This window comes from Homarus americanus, unplaced genomic scaffold (genome assembly GCF_018991925.1).
Source record: "Homarus americanus isolate GMGI-L3 unplaced genomic scaffold, GMGI_Hamer_2.0 scaffold32583, whole genome shotgun sequence".
Taxonomy (NCBI): domain Eukaryota; kingdom Metazoa; phylum Arthropoda; class Malacostraca; order Decapoda; family Nephropidae; genus Homarus; species Homarus americanus.
The window spans coordinates 33805297-33823389 of record NW_024713129.1 but is presented as its reverse complement, the minus strand read 5'-3'; the positions used below and the strand labels follow the sequence as shown (position 1 = coordinate 33823389).

The 18093-nt window shown below is 41.8% G+C and overlaps 1 protein-coding gene across 1 annotated transcript in view; it reads right to left on the bottom strand.

Annotated features, from left to right (window-relative positions):
* Positions 1-230: 230 nt before the first annotated feature.
* Positions 231-18093, bottom strand: part of LOC121869901 (nucleolar GTP-binding protein 2-like) — a 95192-nt gene continuing 77329 nt past the window's right edge. The window contains exons 9-10 of the mRNA XM_042371470.1: positions 2218-2448; positions 231-1222 (exon numbers count right to left, since the gene is read on the bottom strand). Of these exons, the coding sequence (XP_042227404.1) occupies positions 287-1222; positions 2218-2448 (1167 nt within the window). The 3' untranslated portion in view covers positions 231-286. The remainder of the gene's footprint in view (positions 1223-2217; positions 2449-18093) is intronic.

Here is an 18093-nt window from a genome sequence, read left to right as displayed (position 1 = left end):
GATGATTTTACTACTCATGCTTTGTGATGTTTGGTTTTAATTGTTGCCAAATGTTTATGATCTCGTGTCCCTGAAGGATGGAGTCGGATATTGTCAGGCTTTCTGACACTTGACTTTGCTTATGCACTTTATTTGTAAAATGTAAATATGCTGTATCATAATTATGTACAATTGTGAATATTTTTGTGTAAATAAATACTGATAGGCTACTTGAAATAAATCTCTACAAAGTCTTACAACAGAATTTTACTATGAATAAAATTTTACAACTACACGCCAAGATAACTTACTTTTTTTTCTTTGTTTTCTTAAGTTGTCCTCTCACTCCTGCTGCCAAAGAGCCAGGACTAACCTTATTGCGGTTTCTGTTTTTCACGTTAGTAACCTCATAGAAATCGCTACCTATTTTCTTCTTCTTTTGCTCCCTTTCAATCCTTCTCCTTTGTTTCGAAGTTAATGGTTTTGTCTGCTCATCTTCAGGTTGATGTTTACGTTTTCTCCTAATCTTTCTCATACTTGAAACAACAAATGAACCAGCTGCTGTTTTAACCTCATCGTCACTTGACAACAACTCTTCACCAATCATCTCCTCTTCATCTGTCAGCTTTTCTTTATTCTTGTCAGAGTCCGTTGGTTCTGTGGAGCAAGTTGTCACTTCCCCACAAGCCATATCTTGACTTACTCCATTCTTATCAATGTCTGTTGATTCATTACTACCAGTTACTTCCTCACTGTCTTTGGTGATACGCTTTTTATTTTCAGTGTCAGGTGTACTGTTATTTTCTTCTTCCACCATACTGTCATTTTCATTCTCCTCCTCAATTTCTTCATCGTAATCTTGAGGAACGTGCTCAGATGTTTCAAGGGGTCTAACATCATCTCCAGAATACTCCAAACTCATAGTAATTTTACTGAAATTCTGTAGTACTACCGGCAGATTATTTTTGTAACCTTCAATCTTCTGTTTTTCTTCTTCTTCCTCTTCCTCCTCCTTTTCCTTAATTTTTTCAGCCATTTCTTTATTCTCTTCAATCTTCAGTTTATTAAAGTCTGAGGAGTCGTGTCCAGGAGGAGGAACAAAATATGGGATCTTGCCTCGCTGCCAATCATTCAGCATCATCTTGGCAACTGTGTTTAAATCGGGCTCTCCTCCTTTTAGAAGTTTACCAGTACGCCTTGCAACCTTTTCCATAAATTCTTCCGGGGTGTTCCAGTCATCTACCTAAAATATTTATTAAAAACTTGATGAAATAATTCAACTTAAATTAACTTTCTGCTTGCTATATTTTATATTATAATAATTTACTTCCCAAAAACTTGATGAAATAATTCAACTTAAATTAACTTTCTGCTTGCTATATTTTATATTATAATAATTAACTTCCCATTTACAGTATTTCAGTAACAAGCTTTTTCTAGTTATTTTGAATGGACAAATGGATGCAGATCTCCTGAGTTTTAGCATTAGTGGATTATCTCATCCCCATAGCAGAAAGCTAGTCCACCATAGGGTTGTTCTACCAGCAACAATTACACCCAACAGTGTACTGTACTGTACTCATACAGGTATATAGCAAAGTCCTCTAGTGAAAACTTATTTTTTGGTGAATTTTTTCAAGTTTGGTGACTCGATTTGCATCACCGTGACGTTGGTCTTATCATGAATATGACACGAATCGCGTCATCATGCGAGAGAGGGTTAAAAGGCTATCATAGAATAATAATTTTTCTTTATCAATGAGTGAGTGAATGATTCAGTTAAAATACAGTAGTTTACAGAGCTGCTGGTACAAATACCTGTAGATGTTTTCATTAATACAATTTAATATACATAAGAGTGCACACACTTATTTATGATGGTCACTGCCCAGTACTACTGATATCACATAATGTCTTACAACTTGCATAAACAAGAACCAACTCATTTTTCAGGAGAATGATACAGCAAGGAGACAAATGAACAAGACATTTTAACAGGATGTAACGGCATATCTAAGAGCGTGTAACATTTAAATAACCTTTAACGATAATGGAAATTAGATAAATGTAAATTTTACCGTAACAGTAGTTCCTACACTGAGAAATGTTCTTAAAAACTTAAGATCTCTGGACTTTGTACATCTCTTCTAACTCAGTTGTTTGGAAATGTAGTATGGTTGACTGACAAACTAATAAGTCTTATTAGTTTTACAACCTGCACCATGGCCCAACACTCACCTTATATGTCTTACTCATGTACTCTTGCTTCACCCTCTCTAAAACTGGAGCAATATAATCTGTAGGGGTTTTGAGGTACTCCGTTCTTACAGCTCCCTTCAAGACCATGTCTGTTGCAGTTTCGTGTGAAGGCGGCACAACACCGGGACAGTCCACAAGGTATATCTTCCTCATCAGGGTGATGTACTGCCACACTTTAGTTTCACCAGCAAGTGGAGCAACATTACAAACCTGAGAACATTTTGAAACAGAGAGTAGCAATTACTAATGAATAAATAAATTGCCAAATGAGTATTTTGGCTGTTGTACAGTATTAAAATTAATGATAATACAGTAACTAAACCCTTGAAATTTGTGGTTTCTGGATTCCTGAATTTCACTAATTCCACGATTTAGTAAATATACAGTATAGTATACCAACTCCCCATCTACGACCCCCAAACTCTAGTATTTGGTCTCCATGCATTTTGGGGGCAAAACATTATAATCCATGAAATATAATTTTTTGTAACAGTACACTGAGGATAAACCACATTCACCTCTCATAAACCACTTTCAAATTTAACAAATAAAAACTTAGAGAATGTTCTACATTGTATTAAAGTATATTCACTGTATTAAAGTACAGTGGGGTATGCTATAACGAACGGATCCTACTACGAATATTCCTATAACGAACGGTTTTACCTATAAAATTGAGAATGCTATAACGAACGCAACTCCTACAACGAACGCAGATGAATACGGGACTATTTCGCCTGGCGCATGAATATTGTTGTACCGCGACCCACAACAAGAGCGACAGGCGCCATCTTTGTCTCATTGTGTAGCCAGTGCACCACTGTTATTGTTGAAATTTCGTCTTTTGATGTGGAAATTCGCGTTATTTGTATAACTAATTTGTTATACAAGTATACAATTGTAAGAATGAGTCGTCCAAAGCAAGTGAGAAAGCTAATAACCCTTGAAACTAAGAAAGAAATTATAAAGAAACGTGTGAATGGAAGAAGCATTGCGAAACTTAGTGATGAATATGGGATGGCTAAATCGACTATATGTACGATTTTGAAGAATAAAGAGGAGTTAAAAACTGTGCAAGTGGCTAAGGGAATCTTTAGACTTAGCAAAGCAAAGTGTAATGTGATTGAAGAGATGGAAAATTTACTCTTAGTGTGGATAAAGGAGAAAGAAATGGCAGGTGGTAACATTAGTGAAGCTATAATTTGTGAGAAGGCCAGACAATTGTTTGAGGACCTTAAAGCCAAGACTCCCAGTGGAAGTGATAGTGATGTGCCAGTGTTTAGGGGTACCTGCATGCTGAATAACACTAAGGTAAGATAAAGTACCGTATTTTTTACATTTTCCACAGAATTTTTTCAGTGTTAAGTGGTTGTATTTGGGGGCCTGGAACGGATTAATCCTATAACGAACGAATGCTATAACGAACGAGATTCTGGAACCAATCACGTTCGTTATAGCATACCCCACTGTATATTCACTATCAATTTGACCTCTGTGCCATATTTAGAGCTAAATTCCACATTTTGATGTTAAATTCATTAAATCACATTAAATCACTAGAAAGACAGATATATTCATGATAAATAATAAACAAAGCTTGGGACCGACACCACATGCTTGTCTGTGCTCGATTGAGAAAAAATACAAATACAAACAATGCTGTGCAATACAGTACTGTACTGTACTCTAATGTGGCTTAGAAATAAAGAAAGCATAACATAAAACTAATAAATAAGAAAAATGAGCATGGGTGTGTGTGTGTGGGAAGTGAACATTTTGTGTGGGGGCAGTGAGCTGCAAGTCAAACTGTGTCCCTCCCTTTCCCAATGTGAGTCAGCTCATTGGCTGACCAACTGAATTGAGGCATGTTGCCCAGAGGAGCTATTCTTTGTACATAAAATAATATACTCCTGTGTCCTGTTCCAGTAAAAGTGAGGAGTAAATAAAAATAATATTAATAAATTACATAAAAGAAAGCTATTGCAATGCCAATTGACAATCGTTTCACTACACATGGGACATGAGACAGTGAACAGCCGACAGATCCCCCCTTCCCCACTCTGATAACGCCTAATCATGAAAGAAATGTTTATTCCCTTTATGTTTGGACCTTATACAGTGTTATTTCCACGCACAATTGTGCGCGCTGGCCACATGTTAAGTGAAGAGACTGTTTACAACTCAGAATAGCTTACTAAGCGAGATGGAGCTGGTAGCAGCTGTGTGACTGCCTGAGGGCCAGACTATTGCCTTCTACTGTAGAGACAACATCTGTATTCTTGTCAGCCAACATCTTCCTGCAGGACATTATATTTGCTCTCGTTGGTCTAACCCTAGACCCAAAAACATGAGTGTGATTGTGAACTGTTGAATCCTCTGAGAACTCTAAATAACATTAATAAGTGTAATTATGTATTGTATATTGATCGTATTATTCAAACTGTGTCCTGATGTATCAGCAGTTGTTATAAGTTGTTATATGTGAATTGTATTCAACAGGTTTTGACAAGAGTCTTATTGTCCTGCACAAACCAAAATCGTTCCTATGAGCGATTACAGTCAAAACGTGGGAGCTGCCGAGGGTCGTGTCATTGTATGGAGAGGTAGGAAGAGGACCTGTCAGAAAGACTGGACTTCGTGTCAATATTATTCGGACAATCGTGCGAGTGTTAGTGTTCATTGCGGATAGCCGCACCGGTAACTGCGAGAACTGGTGTCAGAATAGACTAGTCACGGTGCCAAAATTGTTCGGACAAGCGCGCGGGAGTGTTACCGTTCATTACGGACAGGTCGCGAGGACCAGTGTCAGATAGGAGTGGCCTCAGTGTCAATAACATTCGTGCAAACACGCTGGAGAGATAGTGATCAAAGCGTACAGCCAGACTAGATCACCAAGTTTAAGAAGGCTGGTGTGTGCATGTGCGTGTGTGTGTGGAAGAAATAAGAACGAGTGAAGTGCGTTTTCTGTTAGAAAATAAAGGGTTGTGACAGCTAAGTAACGTCGTGTAAGTAAGGGTGCCGCAGTAGTGTTTGTGACATCAGTTGTGTAATGGTCGTGTTAAGTGTGACATCACTCGTGCGTATGGCACGTCACGTTTTTGAGGGACATCGCTTGCACATATGGCACGTGTTTGTGTATATCACTCGTGCGTATGGCACGAGCTTGTGTGAGTCACTTGTGCGCATAGCACTGTTTGTGTGACGTCACTTGTGCGTATGGCACTGCGTGACGTCACTCGTGCATATGGCACTGTTTGCGTGATGTCACTCGTGGGTATGGCATGTGTGAGTGTGTCACTCGTGTGTATGGCACTGTTTGTGTGATGTCACTCGTGCGTATGGCACTGTTTGTGTGACATCACTCGCGCGTATGGCACTGTGTGTGACGTCACTCGTGCGTATGACACTGTTTGTGTGACGTCACTCGTGCATATGGCACTGTGTGATGTCACTCGTGCGTATGGCACTGTGTGATGTCACTCGTGCGTATGGCACTATGTGACGTCACTCGTGCGTATGGCACTGTGTGACGTCACTCGTGCGTATGGCACTGTGACATCACTCGTGCGTATGGCACTGTGACGTCACTCGTGCGTACGTCACTCGTGCGTATGGCACTGTGTGACGTCACTCGTGTGTATGGCACTGACGTCACTCGCTCGTATGGCACTGTGTGACGTCACTCGTGCGTATGGCACTGTAATAATAATAATAATAATAATAATAATAATTAACGGTTTATTGAAAGAGCATGGCAGCCAGAAGGCTGAAAATATACAATTACATAATTGGGGAATGGTTCTCTTGATTTACTAATGAAGTACAAGTAACATAAGTGATACAAATATGATATATAATAATTAGGTGTTGATGATTTTTACAAAGGTTGAGACTGCGCTGTTCTTGTAGCAGTCAGTTCGTGCTCGTATGGGCTGGATGCGGTTGGGCAGGTGTGTGGCCAAGTGGCCAGGACAGTAGCTTGGGGCAATGCAGGTGTGCTCCATCCTTCAGGTTAGGTCAGGTGAAGCCGTGAGGTCAGGTCAGATCCAGCCACAATCAGTATTGCTGTGTTTTTGTGCTTTTCCTTCGAGTTGAAATTGCCACTTTTGTATATCACTTGTGAGTTGATGGTCAATCTTTGCACTGTACTGTTGGTGTGAGGATGTTGATAAATCCAGATGGGAAGGAGAAGATGGGGAGCAGAGGGCCCGACACACCGGGCTGGCAGCTGTCTCCATGATCAAGAGACCACGGCCGCGTGAGTGGGCAACGCCGAATACACACGTCCTTACCCTATGAAGGCTGAGGGAAGTGTGCACTGTGTGACGTCACCCATGCGTATGGCACGCGTCAGTGTGACATCTTCAATTCTGTGATATCAGCAATTGTGGGACGTCTCCAATAGTAGTAGCTGATACTAAGCGTTACTGCATACATTTATTGAGCAAGACAGATTACGCTCGCTGTTCTGGCAGTCGTGAACATGGATGGGAATAAGTCAGAAATGAGACACTGTCGACGTAGAAACCGACGTTTCACCCACCCCGCCCAGGAAGCGTGAGATAAACCTGTCTCCCGAGAAGAGAAAGGAACTACCAGACGAAGGGATTGAAGGGCAATTATGTGAGCAATACCAACAGTTGCAGCAGATGTTCGCTCATATGACAGCGATGATGCAGAACATCACCGAAGGTATGAATCGGCTACAAAGTAAAGGCAGCACAGAAGATCGCGGAAAGGTGTTATCACTACCAGAGACACGACCTTCCTCAAACCGAAACTGACGAAGAAACGCTATATACTTCAAGAGGATTCCCGACGCTCACCTTAACCGCGGAGCCGGGAACATTTCACCAGGGGGAGCGCGGAAGTACTTCCGAGCATCAAGATCGCTCACCGAAACCACGAACGTTAATGAAGGAGCAAAAGGACGACCCGCCAAGGTCCGAGGGCTGGGTGACAGAACTGTTAGAAAATATGAGGTTCTCCCAAAGGCCGACGCCGAAGTTCAGCGGAGGAACTTGTGGTGAATACTGGGAGTTCAAGCGACCATTTGGGATGCCACAGATACCTGATGCTTTGAAATTAGAGACACTTTTCGTTGCCTACGCCAGCTCCGCTAAGGACGCTTTGCGAGGATGCCTGCAAATACAAGATCCCAAAGCATGGTACAAGGAAGCTTTGGACATATTTGAGAAACGTCACGGCAACAAGCACATTAACGTCTGTCAGCTAATAAAGAAAGCTCTGTGAGGTCCAACTGTGAGACTAAATGATGTGAAAGTTCTCCAACAGTTCTCAGACGAACTGGGGAATTGCGTGAGGAACTTGAAGGTTCTGGGAGAACTGCATCAGATTGACAAGTATGAATCAATACATACGTTAGCCGAGAGATTCAAGGAAAAGATAAGGGACGACTGTGGATAACGTGCATGAATACAAAAGGAAGCAAGGGAAGCCTCCTGGGATTGAGTGGATGTTGGAATTCACTATGGATATAGTCGACAAGGAGGAGGAGGTCCCCAAAGGGACAAGGACCAGAGGAACCAAGCAGAATATATGCAGACTCACCTTCATGCCAATGCTCGAGGAAGAAAATTTCGGGTCTGGTGACATCAGGAATAAAGACAACCAGAGAAACGGACGATGAACGCTGCTCGTTATACAGTGGAGATCACCGTCTTCAGATGTGCTGGACATTCCTCAGCATGTCCACAGGGAAGCGAACTTCCCTTGTAAGGGAAGAACGTAGCTGCTTCGCCTGCCTGGGTCGTAATCACCGGATAACAGAGTGCAGCCAGAAGATGGTATGTGGTATAGATGGCTGCTCTGGAGTACACTCGAGGCCTATGCACTTCACGGGAGTTCTGACAAGCAAGAGCAAGGCGCAACGCGGTGAAGTTGAAAGAGGAGAACACCAGACCAGTTTCCAAAGGGTGAAGAGAGCAATCACTGGGGGCACTTACCAAATAGACATATCTCCTGACCACAAGCGACCTAGAATGAGTCAACTTAAGGCCATTATGCCACCACTGGAATCGGCAACTAATGGAGTTAAATCATGGAAGACTGAAGCCGGAACAAGCACCATGGGGAAGAGGACTGGGAGCACACAAAGCGTGCTGGTGACCACGAATAGAGGAAATCCGCATAGATGGGTCAAGGAAACCATAACTAACAACGGAATTGATGATCGGTGTGAAGAACCCAACGATTGCGAGTTGTGATTACAAGAGTCCAGCAGAGTCGCACTTCCAATAGTGAAAGTCAGGATGGAGGAGAAGAACCAAGAGGCGAAAAGAGCAGTGGTCACCAGAGCTCTCTTGGATTCAGGCAGCAACCGATCATACTGCACGCGTAGCCTAGCTAACCGGCTGCAGGCAGAGGGAAGGCCAGGTTTTCTCTCTCCATTGACACGATCATGAAAGAAAGAAGTAGTGTAAACACGGAAGAGATCATTGTAAAAGTAGCTAGCATAGGAGTAAGAAAGAGCCGATCCATCACTATCCCCAAGGTCATTGTTGTTGAGGATCTACAGTCTTCTCTGAGAGTGTCGATCGAAGACACCCAAGACGTCACCATGTGGGAACACCTCCGAGGTACTGCACTACGCCAAGCACCGAAAAGAGTGGATCTCCTGATAGGTCTGTATGTACCACAAGTATTAGTGCCGTTAGAAGTAAGGACTGGGAAGGACGGAGAGCCGTTTGCAACACGCACCCTTCTGGGCTGGACTATAAATGGACCGCTAGGAGTGGTGAGCCGTGATTATGCCGTGATCAACCACTCCTCAGAATGGCTACACTAAAATCGGAGATAAATCTGGAAAAAACAAGTCAGGAACTTCTGGGAATGCGACTCCGCCTACAGTAACGATGATCCTGTCCCTGTCGAAGACAAGAGAGTCCTGACGCAGTGGTCAACGTCAATTACTCAAGTGGACGGACACTACAATCTTCCCATCCCGTTTTTGCCATGAAGAACCGGGACTCTCAGACAATAAGAAACTCGCCAAGCAGTGATTGGTGGGATTGAGAAAACGCCTCCTGAAGAACCGAGGGCTCTCTCAGAGGTATAAAGAAGAGATGAGACGTCTAGTCGATGAGGGACATGCTGAGCGAGTCCCACGTCAAGAACTCAGTGTTGCACCCGGGAAGACCTGGTATCTCCCACACCACCCTGTGTTGAATCCCAACAAGCCAGAAAAGGTGAGAATAGTTTTTGATTGTGCAGCCGAATATGAGTCGATGTCATTGAACAGCCAGGTGATGCAAGGGCCAGACATGGAAAGGTGGCACTCATGGCTGATATCGAGGCAGTGTTTCACCAAGTGCGAGTAGTACCCAAACATCGAGACGCCTTATGATTCTTATGGTGGACGGACGACCAGCTATCAGGGGCCCCCACCACTTACCGAATGACATCTCTTTGGAGGTATGTGTAGCCCTTCACGTGCCGGGTATGCGCTACAACGAACATTCCAAGATTACGGGGAAAGTCTCTATGACGATATCAAGAAAGTGAATCGCAACTTCTACGTTCACGATCTGCTTCTCTCAGTAGATTCGCCGGGGAAGGCAATTCCATAGACAGAGAAAGCCGTGGGAGTAAGGAAAGTAATTTTGAAAGACGACAGGCTCCCCACTGAACGAGCGCTGGGAATCTTGTGGGACCTGGAAAAGGACGAACTAGCGGTCCGGGTCCAGATCACTAAGAAACCGGAGAAATAACAAGGCCTTCTGAGTATGATTAGCTCCATATATAACCCACTGGGACTCATCGCTCCGAGCGTCATAAGAGCCAAAATCATATTCCAAGAGGAGTGTAGACGAGGTGTTGGGTGGGATGAACAAATGGCTGAACAGAACAGGGTAGCTTGGTGAAGATGGCGAGATGAACTTCCTCACCTATGACGGGTACATGTTCCTCGGTGCTACCCACCCGAGGATGCAAATCCAGTGGCTGTCGTGCAACTACACCACTTCTACGACGCCTCCCAACAAGTGTATGGAGCTGTATCGAATCTGAGGACCATGTGTGAAGATGGAACTCACCATATCTTCTTCGTGTGGGGCAAAGCCAAGCTAGCCCCTCTGAAACAGCAGACCATACCTCGACTCGAGCTCTGCGCGGTAGTACTGGCTGCCAAGGTAGACAAACAACTACGACGAGAACTTGAATTACAAATAGACAGATCAGTGTTCTGGACAGACAGTACGGCAGTCCTTCAGTACATACGAAACACCGAAAGACGCTTCCATTTTTTCGTGGCCAATCGAATGGCAACGATACACGAGGACTCCACTGCAGAACAATAGAGCCAAGTGAAGTCGGCACTGAACCCAGCCGAAGACGCCAGTCGTGGACTACATGGAGCAGAGCTCAACGAGGAGGACGGGTGGATTCGGAGACCTGTTTTCCTCCTGTTGGAAGAAGACAGTTGGCCAAAGAGTCCAATGAGGATTCAAGACCTCACAGACAGAGACTCAGAGGTGAAGAAGGAAACCACGGTGCTGACGACAAATACTATGGGCCAGGTACTCCTCGTGGCATCAACTTCTGAATAGCGTAGTGTGGATTGGAAGGTTTATAGAATGGAGGCTTGGAAAGCGAAAGAACAGACATAACCGAAAACATCGACTCAAGGTCAGCATATTGGAAGATGCGAAGTTAGTCGTCTGAAGATTTATGCAAAGGAAAGGATTCCCTCGAGATCTAGGAACAACCCGTGAAAGGTAGCGATGTTAGTCGGCTGGAACCTCATCTAGACACGGATGGTTTGATCAGAGTAGGCGGTCGACTGAAACATGCCGCTCTCCACCCAGACCAGAAGAATCCTATACAGTTGCCGAGGGACAACAGGATCACGGGGCTCATCGTGAGAGAGGTACACTCAACTAGAGCTGGACACTCAGGACGAGAACACACTCTTGCCATAATACGTGGGACATACTGGATACCTAGGTGCAGCAAATTACTCGACCGCACAATACAGATGCGTGTGACTTGTCGGAGAAGCAACTGGAGGCCAACCCACCAATCCTAAGCCGACCTGCCAGAAGATGGAAGCATGCCCAATTCATCGCGGACCAATTTTGGAAGAGGTGGGTAAAGGAATATCTCCCGACACTACGTCAGTGACAAAGATTCTTCAAAACTCGCCATAATCTCCACGCTTGGGATATCGTGATCATCTCTGGACAACCCTTCCCCAGGAGTCAGTGGATGCTAGAGAGAGTACTGGAGGCACTACCGAGCGAATATGGCCTGGTGCGAAGTGTTAAGGTGAAGACAAAGGACTCCGTGTTAATACGCTCAGCGACGAGACTCTGCCTGTTGGAAGGGGTCGGAGAGTGAATCTAATAATATGCCATGATTTTGTGCGAAGCCCGATAGGGGGAGTGTTATCGCCACGCACATTTGTGCGCGCCGACCACATGTTACGTGAAGAAACTGTTTACAACTCAGAATAGCTTACTAAGCGAGATGGAGCTGGTAGCAGCTATGTGACTGCCTGAGGGGCAGACTATCGCCTTCTACTGTAGAGGCAACATCTTGATTCTCGTCAGCCAACATCTTCCTGCAGGACATTATATTTGCTCTCGTTGGTCTAACCCTAGACCCAAAAACATGAGTGTGATTGTGAACTGTTGAATCATCTGAGAACTCTAAATAACTTTAATAAGTGTAATTATGTACTGTATATTGATTGTATTATTCAAACTGTGTCCTAATGTACCAGCAGTTGTTATATGTGAATTGTATTCAACAGGTTTTGACTGAATTATACTCATCGCGCGTCAACGACAAGGGTCTTATTGACCTGCACAAACCAAAATCGCTCCTATGAGCAATTACATACAGTAATAAGTTTTTTAAATTCTGTATGAAAGACTGTGTGCATGTAACTAAAGGAAAAAAAAAAAGGTATGCCTGAAATTACGAGTTGAAAAAATAACTGCTCTGAGTGCTATCTCTAGTGTCCTCTCTCTCACTCTGGTTCAGTGCAGTGCAGTGCAGTGGACCCCCCCATCACCTCTGACACCTACCACATGGTACTACAAGCCTGAATTATCTTCATCCTTCACATGTAGTGTTGGTAAGCATTAATTTTTGTGCATTTTTTCTGCTTAAGTTATGATATTTTGGCTAAAAAGTTGGGTATTGGGGTGCGATGAAAGTGCCTTCATAACTCGGAATGGTTAGCGCCCCATCTATTCCAGGTTATCAAAGGTTTATTGTATCAGGATCCTGGCCCCCCCCCCCTTTCCCATTGAATTAAGGTTCCCACATTCCTGATTTCTGCATTTGTGGGCGGTTTGAGAACCTAACTCCCATGAATATTGAGGGTGTACTGTACATGTAACAATAAAATATGAAAATAATATAACTACAGGGGATCACCGGGTTACAAACGGGTTCTGTTCCTGAGGATGTTCTTAAGTTGGATTTGTACATAAGTCGGAACACATGCTGTATGCATACCATACTTACACAACAATGTTTAAAATCCCACTATATCATAGTCTAAGTCCTTATATACATCTAAAATATCTTAATTTATGACAAAATAAGAAATAGAAAGACAAAATACAGTAAATGAAAGTAAAAAAATAATTCCTCAGGTAAATAAAATACTATAAATTCCAAGTTTAACCTTGTTCATAAGTTAGGGACCTCCTGTAATCATTTTAATGGAAAAACCTGTGATGGTTAAATTTTGCTTATTCCATAACTAATAAGTATTAGTTGCTGAAACTACAGAAACACAAAGTGGTCTCTGTTTTACTGATTTACTAAAGTAACGCTGAATAAAATAATATTGTACCAAAGATGAAAATATAATTGTGCAATGGACACACAGTAAAACCTCAATAAAACAACTTCAATAAAAGAATTTGCTTTTTTCCGGACTCTCCAAAGTGCTCTGGACCGCCCTTTTATTCACAGGAAATATTTTAAAAATTCTGGAAAATTGTGCACCAGTCCGAATGGTTTGTGACTTCGTACGTGAGTGGGTGTCACGCGACACGTGCCTCAATCTTAGTCCTGCATTCACACATATCACCAGTACACTGCACCTCACTACCTACATTCATTTACGTGAACTTTTAGTGGTTTACTACAAACTTTTAGTGTTGTGATGGCTTCCCCAACCCCATCAACATCTCGTGCTTCGACAGTAATATTAAGTTTGTACAGCTAACATTAATTATAGTATACAGTGGTCCCTCGGTTAACGAATTACCTTCCAAAAGAATATTCAATTCGTTTAACGGACAAAAATTCGGTTAACGAAATTCTTACGAAAACATGTCAACATGTTTTCGCTTGCTCATCAGCTGGTAGATTAATCCGCCAATACAGTAATCGGTTCTAGGGCTTAAATTCGTTCCCATTTGAGTAAATATCAAGAAGGTTGTGCTTTATATTAAAATTAGTCATTTTAACACTTATTTAACATAATTGCAGTACAGGGAACTAGTTTTTGGTGCGCCCATCAGCCACTTCACTCACCCACCTAGGCGTCTGTTTGTGTCTCTGTTCAGTGGAGGAAACATCTTGCTTGTGGCTCTCTTGAACATAAACTATTTTTATGTTTTTACAGTACAATTATTGGTCATTCAGAAATTTATTTAACATATAGTGGTCCCTCAGTTAACGAAATTTCGGTTAACGAATTACCTTCCATAAAGAATCTTCAATTCGGTTAATGAAAAAATTTTGATTAACGAAATCCTTACGAAAGCTGAGGGGTTACTCAGCCAATTCAGTAATCTCTTCTATGTTTACATTCGTTTCCAATGGAGTAAATATCAAGAAAATTGTGCTCTTTAATATTTGTGCATTTTTTATACAGTATTAAAATTATTGGTCATTCTAAAATTTAGCCATCCAAGCTCAGTCTACATAAAGTTTTTCAACTATTTTTGGCTCATATATATGTAACTTTATTCATTTATTGAAACTCATTTACATGCACACACTGTCCTAAGGGCAAAGCTGAACTGTACATGTAATCAGAATAATGTACAAAATGATTACTAAAATTTTTGTCTAGTGCAAACTATGGCATGCTTACATTCAAATTAATCACTATCTTATAAGAATTCTAGCAAATCTAAATTATGTTCTCCCCGGTCACTTCTATGAAATTTTATAAGCAAAAAACAAAAACTCAATCTAAAGGACATAAATAAACAATTAAATACTTCACACCTCGGCGCCAACTGTCAAACATATCACTGTCACCCCCTCCCTCCCTACCCCCTCACCTTCCCAGCAAAGGTTTGGTGGTTTTCAGTAGGCTTTAAGTTTTTATCTTATATAATATCTCAGACTAAAATTAGGAGAATATAATTTGCATTGCTGGAATCCTTGCAAGACGGCGAATAATTTGAATATAAACGTCATATATTTTGCACAAGAGATAAAATTAATCACCTGTATCACATTACAGACGTGATTAAAGAGTAAAAGTGTGCCCTCGGTTAACGAACACAATTCGTTCCAGAAGGTTGTTCGTTAACTGAAAATTTCGTTAACCGAAACCATTGTTTCAATGGGATTTTGGGTAATTGGTTCCAGCTCACCAAAAATTACATAAAGTAAAAACAAAAATGCAGTAAAGTACACTTACTTTGAGGTGTGTATGTAAAAGGCTCTTGGTTGATGAGGTTGATGTGAATTTGAAGCAGGAGGTGGAGGAGGAGGAGGGAGAAGAGAAGGAAGTGGGGGTGGAGGAGAAGCATTTTACTGCTTCTTGGAAGGAGAGTCACCTTCCATAAAAATGTCAGAAACCTCTGGACTGACAGATTCTCCAGCAGGAAAATCCTCTCTCCTTTTTGAAGTGGAAGGCTGAGGGGTAGCATCTTTCTCCCGCTGCCTCTTAGAGAATAAACTGTCAATTTTTGTTTGTGGGGTATTTCTCCTCCTCATCATTAACTGATTTTTGAAGGAGACCACTCTGTCCTCAACATTACACAAAATAGGCTCTGTTGTTTCCACATCTGGGTGCCTTGAAGCCAGTTTCCTGAACTTCTCCCAGTAGTAAAAAACATCCTTCAAATCTGAAGAAGACATATGGTCATCACTTTCCCTTTCCTCCTCACCACTGTCAGCTTCTAACATCTCATCCAGTTGCTGCAAGTCTTCAGGAGTAAGTTCCTGCTCATGAGACATCACAAGCTCTTCCACATCATCCTCCTCCACTTCGAGGCCCATTGACTGACCAATGGACACAATCTCCTTGTCCAATGCCGCTTCTTCCTCAAATCCCCCAAAATCATGGACTGCTGATGGCCACAGTGCTTTTCATGCAGAATTGAGGGATCTAATGGAGACTTCTCGCCACGATGACACAATCAATTTTACAGCCTCCAGGATGTTAAATTGTGTCTTCCAGAACTGTGCCAGTGTTAGATCAGGATCAGTGGAAGTTGCCTGATGACACATCCTGAACATTTTCTTCATGTACAGTGGTCCCCTGATTTACACGGTCAATTGAACCCGCGGAGTAGCGCGTAAAACGATAAACACGTAAATGGAATAACAGAACATATGGGATTAATTGAAATAGAGACTGGGCCGACTCCCAAACTCCACTTTTTCCGACACAATACCTACGTTATAGTAAAAATAACATCTTAATTTTATGATGGTATGCACACACAATTAATATTTAAGAGAAATACAGTCGCCAGGTTAATGTCCATTCAAATAATGGACTCAACTCCCCCCCCCCACCCCTCTTCCCACGCTCGCTGGCTCCTCCCTCTCTGAGAAATGTTTGGGTGAAAACACTAGATTTTAAGGTATAGTAATAAATAATACCTCAGACTAAAGTTAGGATAATATTATTGACACTGCTGGATTCCTTGCAAGACTAGGAATATTTTGAATATAAATGTCATATATTTTGCACAAAAGATAAAATTTTGGCTCTTTGTAATCAAAATTCTTACATCAGATCTAAAATTTGTATGTTTAATGCAAATTCCATGATGTTTATATTTAAAATAATCACAATCTTATAAGAATTCCAGCAATGTAAATTATATTCTGGCCGGGTAATTTGTATGAATTTTATGAGCTAAAACAAATATCTTCAGTAAATAAACAAATTATACTTCACCCGCGTAAATGAGTAAATTCACCGCATAAATCGGACATCCTGGTTCTGGCAAGGTACCGCGTAAATGAGAACCGCGTAAATCGAGGTTCAACTGTACAGTTTCTTAAAGTTGCTGATCACATTCTGGTCCATTGGCTGTATAATTGATGTAGTGTTGGGAGGCAAAAACAACACTTTGACAAAGTCGAATCGAGCCTCCAAAGTGCTGGCAAGTTCAGGGTCATGACCAGGAGCATTATCCATAAGGAGAAGAGCCTTTAAAGGGAGTTTATTGGTGGTTAGGTAGCTCTTCACAGAAGGGCGAAACACCTCAACAGCCCACTCATTATAGAGCTGTCTTGTCACCCATGACTTACGGTTGGACTTCCAATAAACTGCAAGCTGTCCTTTTACCACTTTTTGTTGCTTGAACACCCTGGGGTTCTCAGAGTGGTAGACAAGCATAGGCTTCAGTCGGAAATCCCCTGAAACATTGGCACCAAGCAATAGAGTGAGACGATCTTTCATGGGTTTATGCCCTGGTAAAGAGGCTTCATCTCTGGGGATAAATGTCCTTTTGGGTATTTTCTTCCAGAACAGCCCAGTTTCGTCCACATTGAACACTTGCTGTGGAAGATAATTTTCTTCCTCCACCAGTTCCTTAAAAGTCCACTACAAATTTTGCTCCTCCTTCTTTATCTGCACTGGCAGCCTCACCATGCCTAATAACACTGAAAATGTCACTTCTTTTATTAAATTTTTCAAACCAGCCCTTGCTGGCCCTAAACTCCTCAAACTCTGTGCCAGAAGAACCAGGTTGCTCTCCCTTCAAGTGTTCGTAAATTTCCCTGGATCTTTCACAAATAAATTCTGTCGAAATTGAATCACCTTTCATTTGTTTTTCCCTAATCCAAATGAGAAGTAACCTCTCTGTTTCTGCAATTAAGGATCTACCTTTAAACACTGGTATATTTGTCTCTCACTTTCACTTCCTTGAACTTGTCTTTCTGTGCAAGAATTGTCGACACAGTTGATGCCGACATGCCATAGTCTTTACTAAGGACAATTGTTCTAATGCCTTGTTCATGTTTCTTTATTATTTCCTGTTTTACCTGGATTGAAATTGCCATTCTAGATTTCTTTGGACCCATGCTGGATTCAATTTTAACACTAAAATTTTAAGTTTAATTGCTGTAAATAAAGATTATTTTATCTAAATCAACACTGCACTGCACTATATATTATCAATATGTTAAATAAATTTCAGAATGACCAATAATTGTGCTATAAAAACGTATAAATAGTTTATGTTCAAGACAGCCACAAGCAAGATGTTACCTCCACTGACCAGATATACAAACTGACGCCTTTGTGGGTGAGTCAAGTGGCTGTTGGGCACACCAAAAACTAGTTTCCTGTACTCCAATTATGTTAAATAAGTGTTAAAATGACTAAAAATTTTAATACAAAACTTGGAAAATTATTGAATAGTACAACCTTCTTGATATTTACTCAAATGGGAACGAATTTAAGCCCTAGAACCGATTACTGTATTGGCGGATCAATATTCCAGTTGAGAGCAAGCGAAAACATGTTGACATGATTTCAGAAGAATTTCTGCATTTTTGTTCGTTAACCAAATAAAGATTCTTATGGAAGGTAATTACACGATATCTCGCCTACAAGGCGACGGGTGTGTAAGATGACCCCAAAATGTCCATTTAAAAGTAGCTTTGAGCCCT